The following is a 23,682-nucleotide window of genomic DNA, read 5'->3' as shown; positions in this document are numbered from 1 at the left end:
ATGCTTCTTTTGAATTTTGTATTTGAAAATCAACTTTTCTGTTCAACTCTGGCCTTTTCATCAGGAAAGTTTGAGTGTTCCCTATTTCATTGAATGTCTGTCTCCTCCCCTGAAAGATTATGCTCAGTTTTGCTGAGTACTTGATTCATGGTTGTAATCCAAGTTCTTTGCCTTCCAGAATATCATATTTTAAGTCCTCTGATACTTTAATGTGGAAGCTGCTAAGTCCTGTGTAATTGTGACTGTGGCTCCTTGATATTTGAATTGTTTCTTTCTGGCTGCTTGCGGTATTTTCTCCTTGACCTAATAGTTCTAGAATTTGGCTACAATATTTATTGGAGTTTTCATTTGCATCTTTCAGGAGGTGATTGGTGGATTCTTTCATTTCTATTTTGCTCTCTGGTTCTAGGATATCAAGGTAGTTTTCTTTGATAATTTCTTAAAAGATTCTGTGCAGGCTCTTTTTTTTTTGATCATGGCTTTCAGGTAATACAACAATTATCTCTCCTGGAGCTGTTTTCCATGTCAGTTGTTTCTCCAATGATGCATTCTACATTTTCTTCCATTTTTTTCATTCTTTTGATTTTGTTCGACTGATTCTTGATGTCTTATGGAGTCATTAGCTTGTCCTTGCTCAATTCTATTTTTTAAAGAATTATTTTCTTTAGTTAGCTTTTGTACCTCCTTTTCTATTTTGCCAATTCTACTTTTTAAGTTTTTTCAGTGGATTTTTTTTCCAATTTGGTGAATTCTATTTTTGAAAGAGTTGTTTTCTTCAATCAATTTTTGTGCTTCCTTTTCTAAGCTGTTAACTCCTTTTTCATGGTTCCCTTGCATAACTCTCATTTCTTTTCCAAATTTTACTCCTACCTCTCATTTGATTTTTAAAACCTTTTTTGAGTTCTTCCAAGAGGACTTTTGGGGCTTGAGACCAATCCATAGTCCTCCTTGAGACTTCTTTGCATATAGGCATTTTGACATTGTTGTCCTCTTCTGAGTTTGTTTTGATTTTCCCTGTGAACATAGTAGCTTTTTATTGTCAGGGCTCTTTTTTGTTTTTTTACTCATTTTCTAGACTATTTTGTGACTTTTAAAGCTGATCTCTGCTCTTGGGATACAGGAGACATGATCCCAAGCTCGTTTGACTGGAGAATAGTGGCCTGGTCACTTAATCTCTGTGCCAGGGCCTCTGAAATTGGTAACTAGCTTGCTGTGCTGGGGTGGCCCAACCTCGTCTCACCTGTTGTGCCCAGGATTCCAGGGCTGGCGGTTTGCCTACTGTGCTGGCGTTGGAAGCCTCACACCTGGCCTGCTATGATAGGACTAAGTGACTTCAATTGCTGATCTGTGCTATAGCTAAAAGCCTTTCCCCCTCCTCTCCCACCCCCAGCCTTTGCCTGACACCACCTGCACTGGGCTGTGCTCTCCTTTTACCCAAGTGAGACAGACCTTTCCTGAAGTCCTTCTAAGTTATCTTGGACTGGAAAAGTGTTTAACTTGGGGCAGTTACATGGTGCAGTGGATAGAGCACTGGCCCTGAAGTCAGGAGGACTTGAGTTCAAATCCAGCCTCAGACCAAAACTTGACACTTACTAGCTGTGTGACCCTCAGCAAGTCACTTAACCCCAATTGCCTGAAAAGAAAAAAAATGAAATAAAAATTTAAAAACGTTGTTTAACTCCATCTTTTTGTAGGTTCTGCCACTACAGAATCCATTAAGAAGCTTAATTTAATGTTGTTTCTGAGGGAAAGTGGGAGAGCTCAAGCAGTTTCTTGTCTTTTTTCCAACATCTTGGCTCTGCCCTTCACCTATATAATATTAATTGCTCATGGTTGGCCCAAAACAATTAAATAAAAATTACAATAAAAACTAAATTAATATATTTATCCACTGTTATCCCCAATCAAAAGATTACTTTATAAAGCTATAAAAGATAATAATGAAATTTATATGATAAAACAAAAGGTCCAGAATCACAAGGGAAATAATGAAAAAAAATGGAAAGAAAGGGGTCTTAGCAGTACCAGATCTCAAACTGTACTAGAAAGTAATAATCATCCAAATAACTTGGTATTGGTCAGAAAGTAGAGAAATCAATCAGTGGAACAGTTCAGGTCCACAGTTATAAAGAAAGAAAAGAATCAAAACCCCTCCAAATACCTATAAAAAATGGCTCTGAACAAACTCTAAAGCAGCAGAACCCACAAAAAGACAGAGCAAAACAAATTTCCAGCCCAAGACAGCCTACATGGTTGATCAGAAAGGTATATGTCGTCGGGCTGGGAGATAAGTGCAGCTCAGCATGGGCATGCAGGCCACAGAGAACATGGAGCAGACCTCAGAGGACTGAATCACAGGCAGCTGTGGCAGTTTCCAGACTCCTCAATCCACTAATGCCAAGGACAACTTAGAAGGCCAGTGGGAAAAGTCTGTTTCTGTGGTGCTGAGAGAGGAACTCGGGGTCTCAACTCCAGTTCCCCAAGAGCGTGGTCATGGGGGTGGGGCAGCTGCCTCCTGAGCTGCTGGCCCACACACTTAGGGGGAATCCAGTGGCTGATCAGAGAGGGATTGCAGGGATATCTTTGCCAGTGCTGAGGCAGGAATCTCTTGCTTTGCCCGTGCTTGGATATGGGTCACAGTTCTGAGGGGTGATCCTAGGGCAAGGAGGAGTGCTGGCATGGTGGAGCTTGTAGTGGCTGTGGAGAGGAAATGCCTCCTCACAGCTACAGGACAGAAATGAATACTTGTGGTCACTAATAGACCACAGCACAGGCCAGGAAAGGAGTAAACACCTCACCCTTTATCATACCACCTTGGAAGAACTGGTCCCTACAAGTATCTCTGAAAACAGCTGTACAAACCCCTGAAGCTTGGGACAGTACATTTTCCACATTGGAAGCAGACTCTTACCTTAACAAAGAATTTAAAACTCAAGTAATTGGCTGGGATCATGAGCAAACAGCGCAAAAAGAGTCAGACTATATTGTCTTACTTTGGTGAAAAAGAAGATCAAAATATACAACCAGAAGAAGACAACAAAGTCAAAGCTCCTACATCCAAAGCCTCCAAGAAAAATATGAATCAGTCCCAGGCCTTGGAAGAGCTCAAAAGGGATTTTGAGAAGCAAGTAAGAGAAGTAGAGGGAAAACTGGGAAGAGAAATGAGAGTGATGCAAGCAAATCATGAAAAACAAGTCAACAGCTTACCAAAGGAGACCCAAAAAAATGCTGAAGAAAAAACCACCTTAAAAAATAGCCTAACCCAAATGGCAAAAGAGGTCCAAAAAGCCAATGAGGAGAAGAATGCCCTAAAAATTGGCCAAATGGAAAAGGAAGTCCAAAAGATTACTGAAGAAAATACTTCCTTAAAAATTAGAATAGAGCAATTGGAAGCTAGTGACTTTATGAGAAATCAAGACACTGTAAAACAAATCCAAAAGAATGAAAAATTAGAAACAATGTGAAATATCTCATTGGAAAAACAACTGACCTGGAAAATAGATCCAGGAGAGAGAATTTAAAAATTATTGGACTATCTGAAAGCCATGATCAAAAAAAAGAGCCTAGACATCATCTTTCAAGAAATTATCAAGGAAAACTGCCCTGATATAGTAGAACCAGAGGGCAAAATAGAAATTGAAAGAATCCACAGATCTCCTCCTGAAAGAGATCCCCAAAGGAAAACTCCTAGGAATATTGTAGCCAAATTCCAGAGTTCCCAGGTCAAGGAGAAAATATTACAAGCTGCCAGAAAGAAACAATTCAAGTACTGTGGAAACACAATCAGGATAACACAAGATTTAGCAGCTTCTACATTAAAGGAACACAGGGCATGGAATATAATATTCCAGAGGGCAAAGGAGATAGGATTACAACCAAGAATCACCTACCCAGCAAAACTGAGTATAATCCTTCAGGGGAAAAAATGGTCATTCAGTGAAATAGAGGACTTTCAAGCATTCTTGATGAAAAGACCAGAGCTGAATAGAAAATTTGACTTTCAAATACAAGACTCAAGTGGAACATGAAGAGGTAAACAGGAAAGAGAAATCATAAGAGACTTATTAAGGTTGAACTGTTTACATTCCTGCATGGAAAGATGATATTTATAACTCATGAGACCTTTGTCAGTATTAGGGTAGTTGAAGGGAAAAAAAAATATATGTATATAGATAGATAGATAGATATAGATAGATAGATAGATAGATAGATAGATAGAGGCACAGGGTGAGTTGAAGATTAAGGGGTCATATCTGGAGAATAAAATTAAGGGATGAGAGAGGATTATACTCAGAGAAGAAAAAGGGAGAGGTAGAATGGGGTAAATTATCTCACAAAAAAAAAAAGAAAAGTCTCTTACAGTGGAGGGGAAATGGGGGAAGGTGAGAGGGAATGAGTGAATCTTATTCTCATAGGATTTGGCTTAAGGAGGGAATAACATACACATTCAATTGGGTATGGAAATCTGTCTTACCCTACAGGAAAATAGGGGGAGAAGGGGACAAGAGAGCAGGGGATGATAGAGAGGAGGGCAGATTGGGAAAGGGGTAATCAGAAGCAAATACTTCTGAGGAGGGACAGGGTCAAAAGAAAGAATAGAATAAATGGGAGGGCAGGATAGGATTAAGGGAAATAGAGTTAGTTTTTCACAACATGTCTGCTATGGAAGTGTTTTGCATAACTGCACATGTATAACCTATATTGAGTTGCTTGCCTTTTCAATGAGGGTGGGTGAGGAGGGAGGAAGGGAGAAAATTTGAAACCTAAAGTTTTGAAAACATATGTTTAAAAAAAATGTTTTCACATGCTACTGGGAAATAAGAAATACAGGAAATGGGGTGCAGAAGTCTATCCTGCCCTACAGGAAAATAAAAGGGGAAAGGAATAAGAGAAGGCAGGGGAAGATAGAAGAGAGGACAGACTAGGGGAAGGGATATTCAGAATGCATGCCATCTTGGGGGGTCGAGGGGTGAGATGGGTTGAAAATTTGGAACTTAAAAACTTGCAGAAGTAAATATTGAAAACTAAAAATAAATAAATTTACATTTAAAGAAATGAAAAAAGAAAGAAGGAAAAGAATCTAGTAGTTTAATGTTTGATAACCTTAAAAGGCCCCATTCCTGGGGTAAGGACTCATTATTTGACACAAAACCTGCTGACAAAACTAGAAAACAGGCTGGAAGAAGATATGTTTAGACCAGCACCTCACAAACTATATCAAGAAAAGCTCCAAATGGATACATGATTCAGATATGAAAAAGGTCACATCATAAACATATTAAAGAACCAAGGAAGAAATTATTTTTTGTACTTATGGGCAAGGAAAGGTTACATGACCCAAAAAGGGTGAGAAAGGATCATAGAAGAGAAAAAGGACAATTTTGATTACACAAATGTAAGCCAAGGGATCATTGTAGTAGGCTCATATCAGATGAGATGATTACAGTGTGGAAAGAATAGGAATTGCCAGGTTCCTTGCATTCAATTAACTTAAGCAATGGGGATGCAAAAAGAGGTAAAAGATAGCACCTACCCACAAGGAGTTTGCAATCTAATGATAATCATCACTGGTCCCACCCACTAGACAGATGGTCAAGAAAATGAGTACAGAAGTGTCCCTGTCCTTGGGCCTCCCTTAGTAAACATCTGGCCAGATGAACCCTGGAACCAGCCTCTAGAACCCCACACCCTAACCTGTAACCCTTCATAGGACTTGATACCTACCCATATTAAAGCCTTGGAAAAACCCCTGCAGTCTCCCTTCAGTCAAGAGTTCATACCTCTGACACCAGGGCAAACTGTTTCCCACTCTTGGCTAACCCAAGGAAAATTCTGCCTTCCCCTATAAGCCTTACTAACGGTTTTGCTGACCTCATGATTAGAGCCTTCTTTCCCTTACTGACCTACACCATTTGCCTCTGAACCTTGCTGCCCACAAAGTTGACTACCAGCCGTGGTAAATGTCAATGTGCTGCTAATTAATCTGTTCCTGAATGACTTAGGAGTCTGTCCCTTTCTTCTAGTATCCCCATAAACCAGGTCCAGGCTAGTGGTGGGCAATTCTCCTAATACGCAAGATACTGTCCATGGGAGACCCAAATAGGAGAGCGATGGTAGACAGGATTGCTAGCCCAGCTCCCAGTTACTCAAGTTCTCTTTGATTTATTTACTTTCTCCAAACAAACACATCATTAATTAACCAAAGCAACTAATCCCTAAGTAAATGGATAAATAAGGAGCCCAAACAATATAAATAATCAAGGAAAACACAATTAAATTATTTTTCTGTATGACTATGTCCCATTGCATTTCTTATTGTCTGATAAAAAACTATTCCTTTGTTTTCCCCAGGCAATCCCACTGCTAGACACTAGGGGCTTTGCTGTTTTGATGAAAACAGTGTGTTCATCATGATCTTGATTTTGGGGTTTCTTTTGCACTCTGTACCATTTCTCATTAGCATTCTGCAATTTCTTTTAATTTCTCGTTTATATTGCTCCTTTTCTTCATTCTAGTCCTCTGACTTCATTGGTATAAGGACTTCCTTCTAGGAATGCAAATTGGTGCCTACTTTGGGCATCCAGGGTCACCCAGTCTATATGTGCCAGAAAGGTGATTTCAACTTAGATCCTCCTGACTTTGAGGATGGCTCTCTATTTGTGGTTCATAGTAATTTCTGTTCCACCCTTATTCAGCAGCTGTTGGGTCCGTAGTTTGTTCTGCCTTTACAAGTAGCACTGCTATGAATATTTTCATATCAATGGGTCCTCTTTAAGTTTCAAACCAAAAATTGGGACTGCTGGGTCAAAGGAACATTTTGGGTCAGTCTTGTTGTATATATTATATCACATCTAGGGGCTACTTCCTTAAATGCCATTCCCAGTGGCAGGCAGGTCTCCAGAGGATGGCTGACTACTTCATTCAGGCTCCAAGGGGTACTTACTACCAGAGGTTTCTGAAGTTTCTAGTGCTTGTGTTTACATTATTGCTCTTAAACCACCTTCCTGCAGCCTGCCCATTATCAATTAAGGAACAGACCTCTATGAGGTTTTAGGAAAGGGATTTACTGAAGAGGAACAGCAAAAATAGTACTTAACAGAAACATCCCCCTCCACCCACCAACATGGAGGACAGCCAGAGAAGATTCCCAGAGCCAAGAAGTGGAGTGTCTTGTTTGTGGAATGACCAGGAGAGCAGTGTCACTGCATCAAAGACTATATGGAAGGTTATAGAGTGTAAGAAGCCTGCAATGGTAGATTACGAAGGAGACCTTAAATGCCAGATAGAGAGGGTTTTATCTGATTCTTGAGGTGATAGGGAGCCATTGAAGTATGTTGAGTATGGGGGTGAGTCCTCAAGTAGGAGGAGAGCCAGAAGAAAGGCATTTCATGAAAAAAGGAGAGAAAAGGAGGGTTTAGGAGAAAAGAGCAGTCCTTACTAGTCACACTCAGCAGAGGCAACGAAGTCAATAAGCATTTACTAAGCACTTAGTATATCTGAGGCACCTTGGTAAGCACCGTGAATACAAAGAAAGGCAAAAACCAATCCCTACCTTTGAGTAGCTCAAATTCTAATGGAGGATGCAACTTGCAAATAACTCTGTCCACAAAAGATATTAGAATGGTAAATTAGAGGTCAAGCAGTCTGAGAACTGAGAAAATGTCATGGTATCTGGCAATTTTTAAAAAATGGTAATTTTTGAGATAACTGTCTATTGAGTATTCAGTGCCTATGAAAATTCCCAAATGGAATCCATAATTCCAGGAATTGTCCCACAGGCCACAGACAAGAGGAGAAACAATACAATTCGGGTTCCCTTTCCCTTGACTGTGTTTGGGACTCTCCTCCAATACCCTGACTGTATTCTGTCAGGATAGTTTTTGTGCAGTGACCACACCAATATATGTACCTATTCTGTGTATTTCTTTTTTCCTAATTCCTGGTTGTCTACCATGGCCCCAGCCAATTATCTGACTTGAAGTAAAAAAATCCCTTTTAAATATAGTTAAATCCCTGATGAAAAATTTGTGTTAGGATGAATTACCTTGGAGACATAAAAATAAAACTCAAAAGGGGCTATGGTAATGACATTCCCCTCTTAATTCTCCATAACATTCCTAGCTGCCAAGGATGGGAATGGGGAAGCTAGGGACATGAAGAATACGACTAGGTGAAGTCTACACCCTAGAGTCTTCATTCTAAATTCCTAACTTTATCATACCTGGAAGAACCAAAATTGCAATCTTTTTTTTTATTAATTTATTTTGATTTATCAACAATCACTTCCATATGCTTTTGAGTTAAAATTTTTCTCCCCTTTCGTCCCCACCACCTTCCCCAAGATGGTGCACAATCTGATATAGGCTATACATATACATTCCTATTAAACATATTTTCACATTAGTGATGTTGTAAGTGAGAATTAGAACCAATAAGAGAAACCACAAGAAAGAGAAAACAAAAAGCAGAAGAAAAAAATAGCAAATAGTATGCTTCCATCTGCATTCAAACTCCATAATTCTTTCTTTGGATGTGGATAGCATTTTCCATCATGATGCCTTTGGAGATCTATTGCTGGGAACGGTTAAGTTTATCAGTATTAGTCGTCGCACAACGTGGCTGTTATTGTGGACAACGTTCTCCTGGTTCTGCTCACTTCACTCAGCATCAGACCATACAAGTTTTTCCAGCCTTTTCTGAAGTCAGCCTGTTCATCATTTCCTATAGCACGACAGCATTCCATTACATTCATATACCACAACTTGCTCAGCCATTCCCCAATGGATGGGCATCCTCTCCATTTCCAATTCTTTGCCACCACAAAAACAGCTGCTATAAATATTTTTGTACATGTGTATGATCTCTTTGGAATACAACCCTAAAAGTGCTGTTTCTGGGTCAAAGGGTATGCACATTTTCATAGCCCTTTGGGTGTAGTTCCAAATTGCTCTCCAAAATGGCTGGACAAAATTGAAATCTTTTGCAAGTCTTTTTATAGCAATCCCTCTGTCAATGAGCCTTGATGATCTCTCTATGTTGCGTATGTTTATTGATGCAACTAGTTAGAAGTTATGCTTATTACTGCATATCATGCTACTCAATCTTGAATTCTTCTCCAACTCCAATCAACACTGTCTGTGACTTCCAGGCTTCAAAACTATGCCTCTGCTGCTGTCTTATCTTGGACCTTCCCTCATCACCTGGGACCTCCTTGTTCTGGAACATCCAACCACTCTTTCTTACCCTGGAATATCTCTGTGCAAGGCTGCCCCCTTCTCCCATTGGTGAGTTCCTTCTGGGACCTCCATGTTGTGGAAGGGCACGGGTTAGGCAGCCTTCATTGCCTTCCTAACTTCCAGACTTTAAACTTCTCCAGGCACCTTTGACCCCACCCCCCTCCAACTTTTCACCTTCTTTTGGTGTGTTGTCTTTCTCCACTAAAATATAAACTCCTTGGGGGCAGGCACTGACTTTCTTTTTATTTAAATTTGCACCTCCAATACTCATCACAATGTCTGGCATATAGGAAGTATCTAATAAATATTCTTTCCCTTCTTTCTCCCTGCTTCCCTTTCTCTTTTCCTTCCTTCCTGTGGGTCCCTTGCCTCACTCACAGATAAGTAATTTCAGGATCGTAGACAGCTCTGTGTTCCACAGTACCAATGAGGCCTTTCAATATTAATGTAATTGATCTAGAAGATTTCCCATTCGCTACCATTCCTGGGCTTCCCTTGATCTGGTTTCTGAGCTATACTTTTACTTGGAAAAATCTGTCCCTGGATAAGTTTTCCTGTCTGCCCTGTGTTCTCTGTCCATCTCTTAGCACTTTCTCCTGTGACTGAATCCAAAAGCATTTATATGTGCAGGGACATTAATTATAAGTGGTTTGTTTGTTTGTTTATTTTTTTGAGGGGGGCATTCTAAGCAGTGTGTCTGGCATGGTGAAGGGTCAATGAGAAAATGTGAACAAAGGAATGAATGATCTAATCCCTAACTACTGAAATGCCCTGCAAAATTGATCCAGGGATTGAATAAGTCTGCTAGGGCCAAATTCCATAGTCAGTAAAGTAAGAGATAAGCTTTTATTAAAAACCTGCTAGGCAGCATACATTGTCATTGGGATAAAAGATAAAACCTAAACTGTCCCTGCCCTCAAGAAGCTTCTCTTCCACTGGGAGAGACAAACATATGCGTACAGAGGGTTATACAAAGTTCATATGAAGCAGATAGGAGGCAATTGAGTGGCTGGCAGGGAAACTTTAGCAGTTGGAATGGGAACAGTTTCATGTAGAAAGTTGCCCTTGAACTGAATCTTGAGGAAAATGAGGCACTGTCAGAGCGCAAGGTGAGCAGAGAGGGCATGCCAGGTGCCATGGTCAGCCAGTGTAATAACCCAAATTGTTCAGGTAACTTTCCCTGAGGTGACAAATTGAACCTCTTTTCTAGATCTCCAGAATGTCCATCCCAGCCAAAGGGACATCGAGATTTCTCCTGATAGAGACTAATGGGAAAAAGGCGAATCAGTCCCGAGAATTCCATAGAGAAATCTCAACCCTGGACATCAGCACAGAATGCGGTTTTGGACGGGAGACTTCATAGTGTGTCCTTCCTTTGAGCTCAGCCTTTTTCTCTGTTAGGAAGACATCCACCACAGTCCATTTTATGTCAGAGTGCTATTTTTTATGTAGAAATGGCTTAGATCAATTTCCTAGATTTGTTTCTAGGGGTGCATGCGGAAAGAAGGCTGTTTGTCAGCCAGAGATCTAAGGTCGAGATTTCAGTGGTAACTGCTCTGGGCCTGGTTACGGAAGTCCCAGCTCCCTGATCCACTATGCCCCCTGAAGTTTAAGTAGGACAGATGCAAAGATCTAGAAATCTGACTATGGCCCCTGCAATGGACACTGTCAGACTCAACCACTCCCACATAAACTTCTGCTGATTCTCCCACCTCCCTGACACTCACGTGTGGAACTGATGCCAGTTTCAGCAGTCACAAGGTAATGTTGACTTTCCTAGGAGGAGGTTCCCTTTAAAGGAAATTGCAGCTTCTGGTCCTACCGCGGTCCTTTTGGCTCCTTAGCTCTTTCTATCACATTAAGAGTTTCCCACAAACTGCATTTAAAAGGATCTTCACTAGGTTTTCTTCCTTCACTTGAGATTAAACTACAATTGTGGTTGTGGTCCTTGAAGTAAGAGCCCATGAATGAAATATGGCTGTGATCTAAAAGACTGTCACTTTCATGGGCAGCCCCATTTGGAGGCATGAGAAAAGGACCACAGTTATCAGGACCACTGGAGTTCATGGTCTGGGACAAAGAATGATCACAAAGAGCCATCACTTCCCAGCCCTCAGTGCTCCTGGCTTGGCCATGTCTGGCTCTCATCCCACCTTCCATACAGAGGAGCACATCCAAGTTTCTCTCTCAGCTGCTGGCTGAGCACTCCCACTACTCAGTGATTAGCATCACTGACAGGGAATGGCTCCAGGGCCCAAAGTTTGTGATTCTCTGAGGAGACAGTGTCACTTCATCTGTAGGTGACATGATAACCACAGCTCTAGGGGGAGATGAGCTCAGAAATCCAGCTCCTATAACTGCAGCCGGGGCTTCTCCCTGTGTGCTCTGATGCATGGATTCCTGGCCTCCTCACTGCCACATCAGGCAGCTGGGTGAGCGTTGCTGTCTGTATCCAGTTTCTATCCAGTGAGTGGGAAGGAGTCCTTAGCCTGTTTGTCATGCAGGAACGGATGGAGCCCTAGGATGGCCAGGTTTGTCGCGTGCCAGAAAGAAAGCAGGAAACCCAGCAAGGGCTTCTGGGCTAAGATCACGATTCTCCCAGTTAATGTGTGGGTGGCATTGTTAGAGTTTCCCAGGCAGACTTCCTTACAGTCACTATGACTTTAGTTAGGACAGGCTATGAGCTCATTCCCTTTTCCTGAAAGGACAGCTCTGTTATTAAGGGCGGATTCAGCAACTCGTATTGGCACCATAATCCACTATTTTTGTCCATGACTTCTCCAAAGACAGTGATTCACAATATGGAGAGTGGAGAGAAGTCTGGGCTTGGAAGAGGAGGAGCAGAGCTGAAGGCCTGCCTCTGAGACATAGAGGCCATGGGTCCCTGAACAAGTCCCTCATCTTCTCAGAGCCCTGTCTACACAACTCTTCAAACATGGTAGAAGGGGACATTTCCTAGCCACAAAACCATCCCCAAATGGAATGGGGTTTCTCTGGAGGTAGCCAGGTACCCCCCATTGGAGGTTTCCTGGCTGGGGATGTCAGAGGGGAAGGAAATGAACATTTCTAAAGCACTCGTTGGGTGCCAGGCACTGCGCTAAGCACTTTGCAGTATTTTCTCATTGGATCCTCACAACAGCCCTACAGAGTAGGTGCTTGTATTATCCTTATTTTACAATTGAGGAAATTGAGGTAGGCAGAAGGTAAGAGACTTGCCCAAGGCCATACAGCTAATAGGCTGCCTGAGGCTGGGTTTGAATCAGGTCTTCTGATGCCAGGCCCAGTGCTCTAACTACTACACCACCCAGCTTCCTCTGGCTCATAGGAAGTGTTTTTGGTCAGGTGTGGGTTGGACAAGGTGACCTCTGAGGCTCTTTACCATTCTTAGACCCTGGGATTCTAAGGTATCTCCTCTTCTCTCCAAACCTCAATTTCTTCCTCTGAAACATCAGTGGAAGATATTACCTAATGCCCAGGCAGATCTGTGCTGATCACAGATGTCTTACTCTCATATCCCTGTGGAAACCTGGGAGAAGCTGTCAGGTCTGAATTGGAGGCCAGCCCAGGAGCAGGAACCTTTGAGGCATTAGAGGAGAAAAAGCTGTCCTTTGCCTGCCAACCTCCCAGAGCTGAGTTCTTGGCCCACAATCTGCCCCTGGCTTGCAGCTGAGGTAGGAAGCCTGAACTCCTGGGGCCTCCTTCCCGCTCCTTCAGAGCTTGTACACTAGTGTGACCCAGGGTTCTGCTCTGATCTCCACTCCAGTGGGCTGACAGCTGGGCTGGAAAGCACAGAATTAGGGTCAGCAGAGAAAGGAGGCTGCCTGCCCTCAGTGGAAGTTCCCCAAAGGGGGAGGAGCCTGCCTGCCTCCCTTTCTTCCTCAAAGCCAGAGAGGCTGCTCTATGGCCAAGGATGCCCATGTCTCTGAGCATCTGGCCCTTCCCTGGTGCTTCTTCTGCTTTCTGCCCCAGGTCTCTGTCTCTGCTGTCCCTCTACTTAGTCTCTGGATTTGTTGTCTGCTAGTACCAGTATGTCCCAGTTAGTCATGGTAGAATATCTCTCGTAGGTATAAAGTGTCATCAGACTCAGAGATAGGCACAGGGAACTCAGAGTCCAGGGATTTGTCCTGAGTTCCTTTGCTGACTCACGCTTGAGCTGTTCTGTTACAGGAGCAATTCCCCACTGCAGGGAGGAGATGAGAACAGGATGAGTCCCCTCCACATGAGAATATGGCAGAGAGTTTGTGGGTCTGACTGGTTGTGTTTGTGTGTGTCCAAGAGAGACTATGGGAAGGGGCAGCTAGGTGGCTCAGTGGACAGAGCATCAGCCCTGGATTCAGGAGGACCTGAGTTCAAATCCGGCCTCAGACATATAACACTTACTAGCTGTGTGACCCTGGGCAAGTCACTTAAACCGTATTGCCCAACCAAAAAGAGAGAGAGAGAGAGAGAGAGAGAGAGAGAGAGAGAGAGAGAGAGAGAGAGAAAGAGAGAGAGAGACTATGGGAGTGTATATGAGGGCACATGTATAGGGAAAGATGTGGGTGTGAGTTTTCATTCTGCCTCAGGCACTTGTGATTTCTGACATAAGCAAGCCACTTAGCCTCCTGTGCCTCGGTTTCCTCATTTGTAAAATAGGGACAAAATGGCACTTACCTCCTAGAGTTATTGTGAGCATCAAATGAGAATTCGTGTACAGAACCATGCCAAAGTTTTTGTTGTCTGTTCAGTAGCACCTGACCCTTCATGACCCCATTTGGGGTTTTCCTGGCAGAGATGCTGAAGGGGTCTGCCTTTCCTTCTCCAGCTCATTTTATAGATGGGGAAACTAAGGCAAACAGGCTGAAGTGACTTGCTCATGGTCACTCAGCTAGTGGCTGAGGCCAGATTTGAACTCAGGAAGATGAGTTTTTCTGTCTTCAGGACAGGCCTGGTACTTTATCCACTGTACCACCTAGTTGTCCCTTACAGAAGTTAGAACAAAATAGAAATGCCAGCCATTAATATTAACGATAGCACAAAAATACACTGAATGACAGCTTAGAACAGTGTTTTCCAAACTATTTGGTTGCTAGACCCCTTTACACTGTAAATAATTAGCTGAAAGGAAGGAAAGGAGGGAGGGAGAAAAAAAAGGAAGGAAGGAAGGAAGGAAGGAGGGAGGGAGGGAGGGAGGAATACCTCTATATATGGATAATTAAATTCTCCCTTTATTAATATAGCAAATTTAAAGATACACAATTCAGATATAGTTGCATGTCATGAATACTCATGCATAGCAAGGTTACGTAGGGTCTAGGGTCTGACCAATTCACTCACTTGTTGGTCACCCAGTTTCAATTAGCCTGGCATTTCATTTTCTAATTTATATTCTCTTTTGTTCTCCTGATCTCCATAGCTATCTAGGGGTATATTCAGATAATATATGTCTTATTTATAAACTTTCTTTTTCATTAATAAAATAATAATGAGGAGGTGGAGGAAAGTGAGGATGATGAGGGTAACATTTCTATGGCACTTTAAAGTTTGCAAAGCCCTCTACCTATTATCTCATTGGATCCTTCCAGCAGTCCTTTGAGGTAAGTCCTATTATCATCTCCATTTTATAGATAAGAAAACTGAGGCTTGAGAAGTTATGTGACTTGCACGGGATCATGCATACCATAATTGTCTTGGGAAGGATTTGAACTCTGGTCTTCCTAACTCTGTCACTTATCCACTCTCCCCAGTGGGGGTTGAACCCCCATTCCAGTGAATTCTAGACTAATTATCAGATGAACTGGGGAAATCTCCTTTCCCAATTGTAATTACTCATATTTTTCATTTAAATAAATATTAAAGTTACTAATCATATGCAGATAATTTATTATCAAATTAAAAGAATAAGCATGATTGCACCATAATTATTTACAAGATGTTCACTATACCAACGTGAGTTACCTTAAATCTCGAAGTAATAGTAGTTGACTCACCTTCATTTGTCTAAACTCAGCATTAGCCCATTCAGTTTGCAATAAAAATGACTAAGTTTTTCAATAGTCATCTAAATGCTTCTCCTCAAGCCTTCCCTTCTGATTCTTCTTCCAAGATGCTATCATTTTTCTCATTACATCTTACTAATTTCTTTTAGACACCTTTTCCTACTTACCTGGCCAGGCTACCTTCCTTCTTTTCCATGAGTCCTCCTTTACCATGTCTCTCTTGTTCATTTTAACACTTGATTCAGCTTCAGCTCCAGCAGCTTCTTTCATCATGGTCAACATGTTTTCAGTTTCTCTTGGGTACTGTTACCTCCTCAAAGACTCCTCAGATGATCATCCTTACAAAGCATCCTTAAAATACCACATTTCAAATCATTTAAACAAAGAAGTTTGTCCTGATCTCCTTTCTATGGTTTTCCATAGATTCTTCATATATAAAACAGACATACTTACTCACTGATGCCTTCTCATTGACATTTTCTAAACCAACTCTAAATGCCAACACAAATTGTTTTCTTAGCATTCTATTTGAGCACTTTCTGGTTCCCAAAATTATGCTATGTGAGTAAAACTAGATTTTGCAAAACAGATATTTGAAACAAGGTTTATACTACTGTATTGAGCCTTTGTGCCATATTTGTCACCTCTCCCCCCCAAAAAAACTCCTCTACTTCCCCTTTCTATAAAATGAGTGAAGGGTGTACCCTAATGACATGATTACTCCGTTGACCAGAATTTTCTCCCCAATGACTCTACCCTCTGGTTCCTGAACTTCCTCGTGTGAATATTTCTTCTGATTCTGCAATATTCTTCTATATCCATTTTGGCTATTCTGTTTCTTTTGAATAAAGAATGTGCTTCTGCATTTATGTTCTAGCCTGTGTTTCAGTGATATCTTTGGGGCCAAATTTCCTGCTTGTGGAAGGATATCTGCTTATCATACTCACTGAGGATACACCAAGCAAGTGTGAAGTGGTGTTTGAGGCTTATAGATTTGTTCCTGAATTCTTTCTTGGTTTTTGTTACCTCTGAACTTCAGGGTCTCTGAAGAATTGTTTTTCCTGTATTGTAGCTACTCCCTATATTCAATAGCTTGAGAGGTACACAGTATGTAAGAAGTTTTCTCCTTCCTCTTTCCTTTCCTTTTCAATTTAAAATCCTTTTCATTAGACTAAAGAAACCTCAGGCAAAAATGTTCTCACCTGTCCTTGTTCTGTATCCTCCAGCCCTATATACAAGATAGTTATTCCCGTGTTCTAAGCTGTGGTCTAGAAAGCCATGGCCATCCTTAAAAATGATCCACTTAATAAGTTGTCAATTGCCCAAAGTTGCTCACCTGTCCAGTATCTTCAGTAATAGATGGTCAATGGTGATAAACACACCCTCTTTGCCCATATGATCCTTTGTTTCTTCCCTAACACTTCTAATCTTGTTGATGTCAGTGTCTTCCAGATTGATAACATATATCAAGTGCTTTGCAGACATTAAAAGCACCATACAAATACTGGTGGTTATTAGAATTTCCTTCTGGCTGTATCATTGGTGTGCATGCGAATAACAGAAAGTGGGTAACGGACATTCATTTTGACCTGGATCTTTCTCAGTTATGTCTTGGACACGTGACCTATAGATTCTTTAATTATTGGCATCAAGCTAACAAATAGTGGCCTCCATGCCACCGAGTGGCAGAGATCACCAGCTAGTCCTGCTCTTCCTCTCTCTCTCCTCTCAGGCCACTTTCTCCCCAGCCTCAACATCAGCTTTGCCATTACCCACATACCTGTGGGTCCATTAACCATGATCCATTAGTCAATAAACATTTCTTAAGTTCCTTTTGTGTGCCTGGCACTAAGTGCTAGGCATTAAAAAAAAATGAAAAAGAAAAACAAGCCCTTCCCTGAAGGAGGATACAATCTAATGAGGGAAGATAACACACAAAGGGAAGCCGAAAGGCTGGTTGGAGATGCAGGTATCTAAGCAATGGAGAAGTCCAGAGGTGTGCAGCTGGGTGGGAAGTGAAGACAGCTGGCCTGGACACCCTCCTTAAATGGAGCTTCTGGAAGGCAGTTAAACCAAACTGTGCTATTGTCCCTACATGGGCTTTCCCCTACGGCCCCCACTCATCATCCCTGTAACTTTCCTAACCAAAGTGTCCCTCCCTGCCCACCACCACTCAATGCATGCTGTCCCTCCCATTGGAATGTAAGCTCATGGGGGGCAGGAGGTGTCAGTGAGTGGCACACAGTAAGTGCTTGACAATTTCTTCCTCGTTCATTGCATCTCTTCTTTTCCTGACCTTATGAGTTGAGCATTGGTGGCTTAGGAGATGCTACTACATCACCCTTGGAGAACAAGCAGCTGCTTTCTTTTGGGCTATTCAGTTTCCTTATCTCCTGAATGGCCTCAGGTTCATTTCTTAGCTCCAAGATCTCCAATGGTCCTTCATCTTCAATTCCTCCTAGATGTGACATTCTTACACTTCCAAACTTCTGGAATAGGGCTAGGAGTCCTGTTTGTCTCTCCAACTTTTTTCCTCATTTTTCTTTCAAATTAGAGCCATTCTAGGCATATTTCAATATCTCTGGCAACCTAAAGTATGGAGTAGCATTTCTGAAGGCTGGGCAATCAGCTTGCACTTTGAACACAGAAAGCAATGCAGAAAAAGAAACGTTGCCTTCTCCACGCAAATCACCACATTTGCCTACTCTCCAAATTTACTGGAGAGTTTCAGCTTTTATCTTCTACACCAACTTTGATGATTATAATGCCACTTGTCAGCACCTTCTCATAAACCCTGAGATACTCTTCAATATCTCCAATACATCTTTGGTCACTCACCTCTTGGTTCCTTCAGATTCTCATTTCTGGATGCTATTTTTCTCATCATGTCTTACTAATTCCCTTTTACTTACTGTTTCCTACTTACCTGACTGTCTTCCTGCTTCTCCATGAATCCTCCTGCACTGTGTTCTCCTTTCCTTGACCTCTTGTTTCCACTTCAGTTCAATCAGTTTTTTCTTCCCCTCTTCTCATCTGAGATGGTCTCCAATGGATTCTGTATCTATCTTCTTTGTACATGGTTGCTTCCATGTTTCTTTCTGTCAGCTCCTTGAGGGCTGGAACTGTTTGGGTTTTATTTGTATCCCCAGCACTTAGTGCTGGCTTATTACAGGTGCTTAGTAACTCTGTGTTGGCCTGCTTTGACTTGACTCTCCATGTTTTCTTATTCTTCAGTCTTTTTTCTACTTCTACTCTTCTTTCCATTCCTGCCATTCCACTTCACATCCCTCCCTTTAATCCTTCACCTCCATTAACTCATGTCACTTCCTTTCAAGTTGTCCTTGTAGCTTCCCTAGACTCAGCCTTTGACCTTCTTCACAGGTGCAGAGCTCTTGAAAGCACCATAACAATTGGCTTCTCTTATTCAGTGCACATCCTATTGCTTCTCTAGTCCTTTCTGCCATGAAACCTTCTTCTTCAGAAACCAGAGCTTCCTTTGCTTAGGACGTATTGCTTGTTTCTTTTTTATTTTTTATTTTCTTTTTAATTTATGGGATAAAACAAGAATTTCCATAACATAGTACAATAAAAAAGATGATTGTACATGAAACTGCAAATCTACTATGCACAACTTGCTATTCCTTTCAAATATACAACAAAATTATTACATAAATTTCTTTTTTTTTCTTTTTTTCTTCCCTCCTCCCCACCCTGGGGATGGCTACCATTAGACATTAGTAGGCGTAGTTGTACATGTATGCATATACGTATGCGTATGTGTATATATATACATATATGTATGTATGTGTGTGTGTGTGTAAAATTATTCTATGTATACTTCTATTTATCAGTTCTTTCTCTGGAGGCAGATAGCATCTTTCTTCATATGTCCTTGAGAGTTAATTTGGGTATTTATAATAGACAAAATAACTTATTCACTCAAAGTTGTTCTTAAAACAGTATTGTTGTTACTGTGTACAATGTTCTCTTGGTTCTGCTCATTTTGCTCTTCATTATTTCATGCAAGTCTTTCCATGTCTGTCTAACATCATAAAGCTCATCATTTCTTATAGCGCAATAATATTCCATCACAATCATATACCACAATTTATTCAGCCATTCTCCAGTTGATGGGCATCCCCTCAATTTCCAGGTCTTTGCCACCACAAAGAGAGCTGCTATAAATATTTTAGAACGTAGAAGTTCTTCTCCTTTTTCCTTAATCATCTTTGGAAATACACATAATGGTGGTATTGCTGGGTCAAAGGATATAGGTAATTTAATAACTCTTTGGGCATAATTCCAGATTCCTCTCCAAAATGGTTAGATCAGTTCACGGTTCCATCAACAACGAATCAGTGTCCCAATTTTTCCACATCTTTTCTAACATTTGTCCCTTTCCCTTTCTACCATTTTAGCCAGTCTAGTAGGTGTAAAATATCTCAAGGTTGTTTTAATTTTCATTTCTCTAATCAATAATAATTTAGAGCATTTTTTCATATGACTATAAATTGTTTTGATCTCTTCATCAGAAAATTCCTGTTCATATCCTTTGACCGTTTATCAATTGGGAAAAATCTTATAGATTTGACGAAGTTCTTTGTATAATTTAGATATGAGACCTTTATCTGATAAACTGCCTATAAAATTTCCCCCCAATTTTCTCCTTTTCTTCTAATCTTGGCTATATTTGTTTTATTTGTATAAAACCTTTTTAATTTAATATAATCAAAATTATCCATTTTACACCTAATTCTGCTCTCTGTCTCTTGTTTATTCATAAATTGTTCACCTATCCAAAATTCTGATAAATGATATGTTCCAAGTTCTTCTAATTTTCTTGTAAAAAATCTCTACATTTTTTACTTCATCTCAGTAAATGGTGTGAGATGACATGCTGCTTTCCAGTTTTTCCAACAGTTTTTTTTTTTACCAAATAATGAATTCTTATTCAAAATCTGAAGTCTTTGCGTTTGTCAAGTACAAGGTTATTATGGTTATTTGTTTCTGCAAATTGTTTGTCTATTCTATTCCATTTATCTACCTTTCTATTTCTTCACCAGTAGCAGATAGTTTTGATAATTACTGCCTTATAATATAGTTTAAGAACTGGTACTACTAAACCTCCTTCCTTCACATATTTTTTTTTCATTATTTCCTTTGATATTTTTTACTTTTTGTTCTTCCAAATGAATTTTATTTTTTTCTAATTCAGTGAATTTTTTTTGCTAATTTAATTGGGATGGCATTGAATATATAAATTACTTCGGGTAAAATTGTATCAGCCTTGCTTACCCATGAACAATTACTATTTCTCCAATTACTTAAATCTGATTGTATTTGTATGAAAAGGGTTTTTTTTAATGATTTTGTTTATATAGTTCCTGGGTTTGTTTTGGCAGGTGTATTCCCAGGTAATTTCTACTATCTAGAGTTATTTTAAATGGAGTATTTTTTACTATCTCTTCTTGGAGAGTTTTGTTTGTGATATATAGAAATGCCGGTGATTTATGTGGATTTATTTTATATCCTGCTACTTTGCTAAAATTATTAATTGTTTCAACTAGCTTTTTAGTTGAATATTTGGGATTTTCCAAGAATATTATATCATCTGCACAAAGAGATAGTTTTATCACTTCACTCCCTATTGTGATTCCTTCAATTTCTTTTTCTTCTCTTATTTTTTTCTTATTTTTTTCTTTTTAGGCAAGTGGGGTTAAGTGACTTGCCCAGGGTCACACAGCTAGTACATGTCAAATGTTTGGTCTGAGGCTGGATTTGAACTCAGGTACTCCTGACTTCAGGGCCGGTGCTCTATCCACTGAGCCACCTAGCTGCCCCTTTTTCTTCTCTTATTGTTATTGCTATAACAATTGCTTGTTCACCATTTCTAGTCTGTTCTTTCAAAAAGGAAAATAATTGTACTTAATATAGTAAAGGGTATCAGATACATTCTTCCCTCACATCCCCACATTCACTCTCTGCAGCTGTGCTGTCCATTCTTTGAACTTCCCCTTCCATTCAACACAGCTCTAAGAAGCCTTTTTCTGTCATCCCTCAGCATTTATCTCCAGCTTCTGCTCATGAAAGGCTGGAGAATTCCTGGAACTCTTCTCACAGGATCTTGCCTCTCTTCCTTAGTCACTCTCAGCAATTATCTGTTCTTACTTCCATTTTCTATATTGGTTCTTGAAAAAATTGAATCTTTGTTTTAACACATTTCATATTTTGTAAATTGCATTTCAAAAAACATCATATTGAGGTATTAGTGGGGTTTTGGGGACTTTAAGAGAATAGTTTATTAGAATTATGTTGATGAAGGCCACATTATTGCAAAGGGTTGAGGAAGTGGAACCATTCATTGTCCCTTACTCTTGCCAAAATGAATGCCTTCATGATTCTCCCTGACTCTTATGCAGATTTCCATGTGCATGTGTGCATGCGTGCATTCATATTTATAAATGAGAACAATTCCCATCCAAAATACAAGAAAATAGTAGAAAGCTAATGCTTCATTATGGTCTGAACATTGCCCTTGGTTTTCACAGAATACCTGAATAGATCCCAAGCACAAGTGTATTGACTTAAAAAGCTTTAAGCATATGCCCGATAATTGGATCTGTAGAACTAATGTTTCCTAATGACAAACATAGCCAAGTTCAAGGAGAACCAATCCCCATTTGGCAGAGGGGAGTTGAATTTTTCTGTCCCAACAAGGCTTGCCTACCATCTGCCAAGGTGTAATGGGTTTATGATTTCCATCAGTACAGACAAAAACAACACTTACAAAATTATGGGTTCTTGAATTCCCAAAGCACAAAGTTAATTCCTGCTCTGTTTCTGGATTTTACCCAGGGCTATATGTTCTTAAATTACATAGAGCCCTGAGAACTCAGAGCCAAGGGAAGCTTTACCAGAAGGTAAATGACCATTCTCTTAGAAATACAAGAGTGGACATGTTGGGTTCCTCAGAGCTACCCCCCAGGTTCACCTTTCCATAACCAGGAGACGTGGTCCCAGAATTTGTCACGTGGGATATGATGGATCTGGGAAGCCTACACATGAAAGCATGAGAGAGGAAGGTGGTATTTATGCTCCTGAATATGCATATGTATGGGAGTGTTGGTTGCAAAAGGAAATCCTGCTTCAATGCATGGCTCTCTGTGCATGAGGCTATTGTGTGTGCTCACTTAGAATATGGTAAAGATACATTTGTCTATCAGCTTTCACTGAATCGCAAGCTTCCAGCACCAATTTCACAGGTGGATTATAGAACTCATGTTTTCTGGGAAATAAGTGGTATTTATTGTGTCCTTATATCTTCTCTAAGGTCATCCTGGCTCTGCCAACAATTCTCCCTAAAATTCCAAGAGCATCCCTCTACGTAACATGGTCCTGGGAATAACCTTCCTTTCCCTGACTGGAGTTGGGGTCCTTGGCAGCTCCTTCTTCCTCTCCCTTTGTGGCTCCACTTTGTTCACCAGCCACAAGTTGAGACCAATGGACCCCATTATGGTTCAACTTGCTCTGATCAATGCCATAGTTCTTCTTACCAGAGGAATCCCAGTAGCAATATTATATTTAAGGACAAAATATTTCTTTGGAGATACTGTATGCAAAATTCTATTTTACATCCAAAGGGTCAGCCGGAGCCTTTCCATTTGTATCACCTGTCTCCTGAGTACCTTTCAGGCAATTATCATCAGTCCCAGTGGCTCTAGGTTGGCCAAACTCAAAGTTAGAGCCCCAAAGTACATCAGCCCCTCCTATCTTCTATGCTGGATCCTCAACCTGCTCACAGACATTAACGTTCCAATATCTATAAGCGGCCCAAATAATAGCAACAGCAGCCACACACATGGAGTTAAACTTCTGTATTGCTACTGGGAAAACACATATAAAGGGATTATCATCCTGCCATCCCTTCGAGACATTTTATTCATGGGATGCATGGTATGGGCCAGTAGCTACATGGTGCTTCTCCTATACAGACACCATCAGAAGGTCCAACACGTTCGCAGAACCAGCCTCTCTCCAAGGATCTCTCCAGAGATGAAGATTACAAGGACTATCCTGCTGCTGGTTGGCACCTTTATTTCAACTTTCTCTGTCAGTTGGAGCCTCACCCTCTATAAAGTATACATGATTCATTCCACTGTTGAATTGGTGAATGTGGAATCAATCATCATATTGAGTTTCCCAACTATCAGTCCCTTTCTACTGATTCACAGAGATTTGCAAATGCCCAAGTTCTGCTAAGCTCCCAGAAGGATGCCAAGTCCTCATTCTCAGAATAATTGTCATCATGTATAGGTCATCTCACTGATTGCTCTTTACTGTCAGGATCTTTTGCATTTTATCTTAGGCGACTGAGTATCCAGAGATGGAATTGACCAGGTTATACCCTTGTGAACTTGTAAAGGTTGGAAAAATCATTAGAGGTCCTACAGACAACTAGAGTCAGTATG

General features: G+C 40.7%; 1 protein-coding gene across 1 annotated transcript; it reads left to right on the top strand.

Moving 5' to 3' along the window:
• Positions 1-22,603: 22,603 nt before the first annotated feature.
• Positions 22,604-23,473, top strand: LOC110197831 (vomeronasal type-1 receptor 1-like). The gene has a single exon (XM_020971872.1). The coding sequence runs from the start codon at positions 22,604-22,606 to the stop codon at positions 23,471-23,473; it is 870 nt and encodes a 289-aa protein (XP_020827531.1).
• The last annotated feature ends 209 nt before the right edge of the window (positions 23,474-23,682 follow it).

This window comes from Phascolarctos cinereus, unplaced genomic scaffold (genome assembly GCF_003287225.1).
Source record: "Phascolarctos cinereus isolate Bilbo 61053 unplaced genomic scaffold, phaCin_HiC Scaffold_726;HRSCAF=1367, whole genome shotgun sequence".
Classification (NCBI taxonomy): Eukaryota; Metazoa; Chordata; class Mammalia; order Diprotodontia; family Phascolarctidae; genus Phascolarctos; species Phascolarctos cinereus.
The sequence above is the reverse complement of the archived record's forward strand: the minus strand, read 5'-3'. Positions and strand labels throughout refer to the sequence as shown.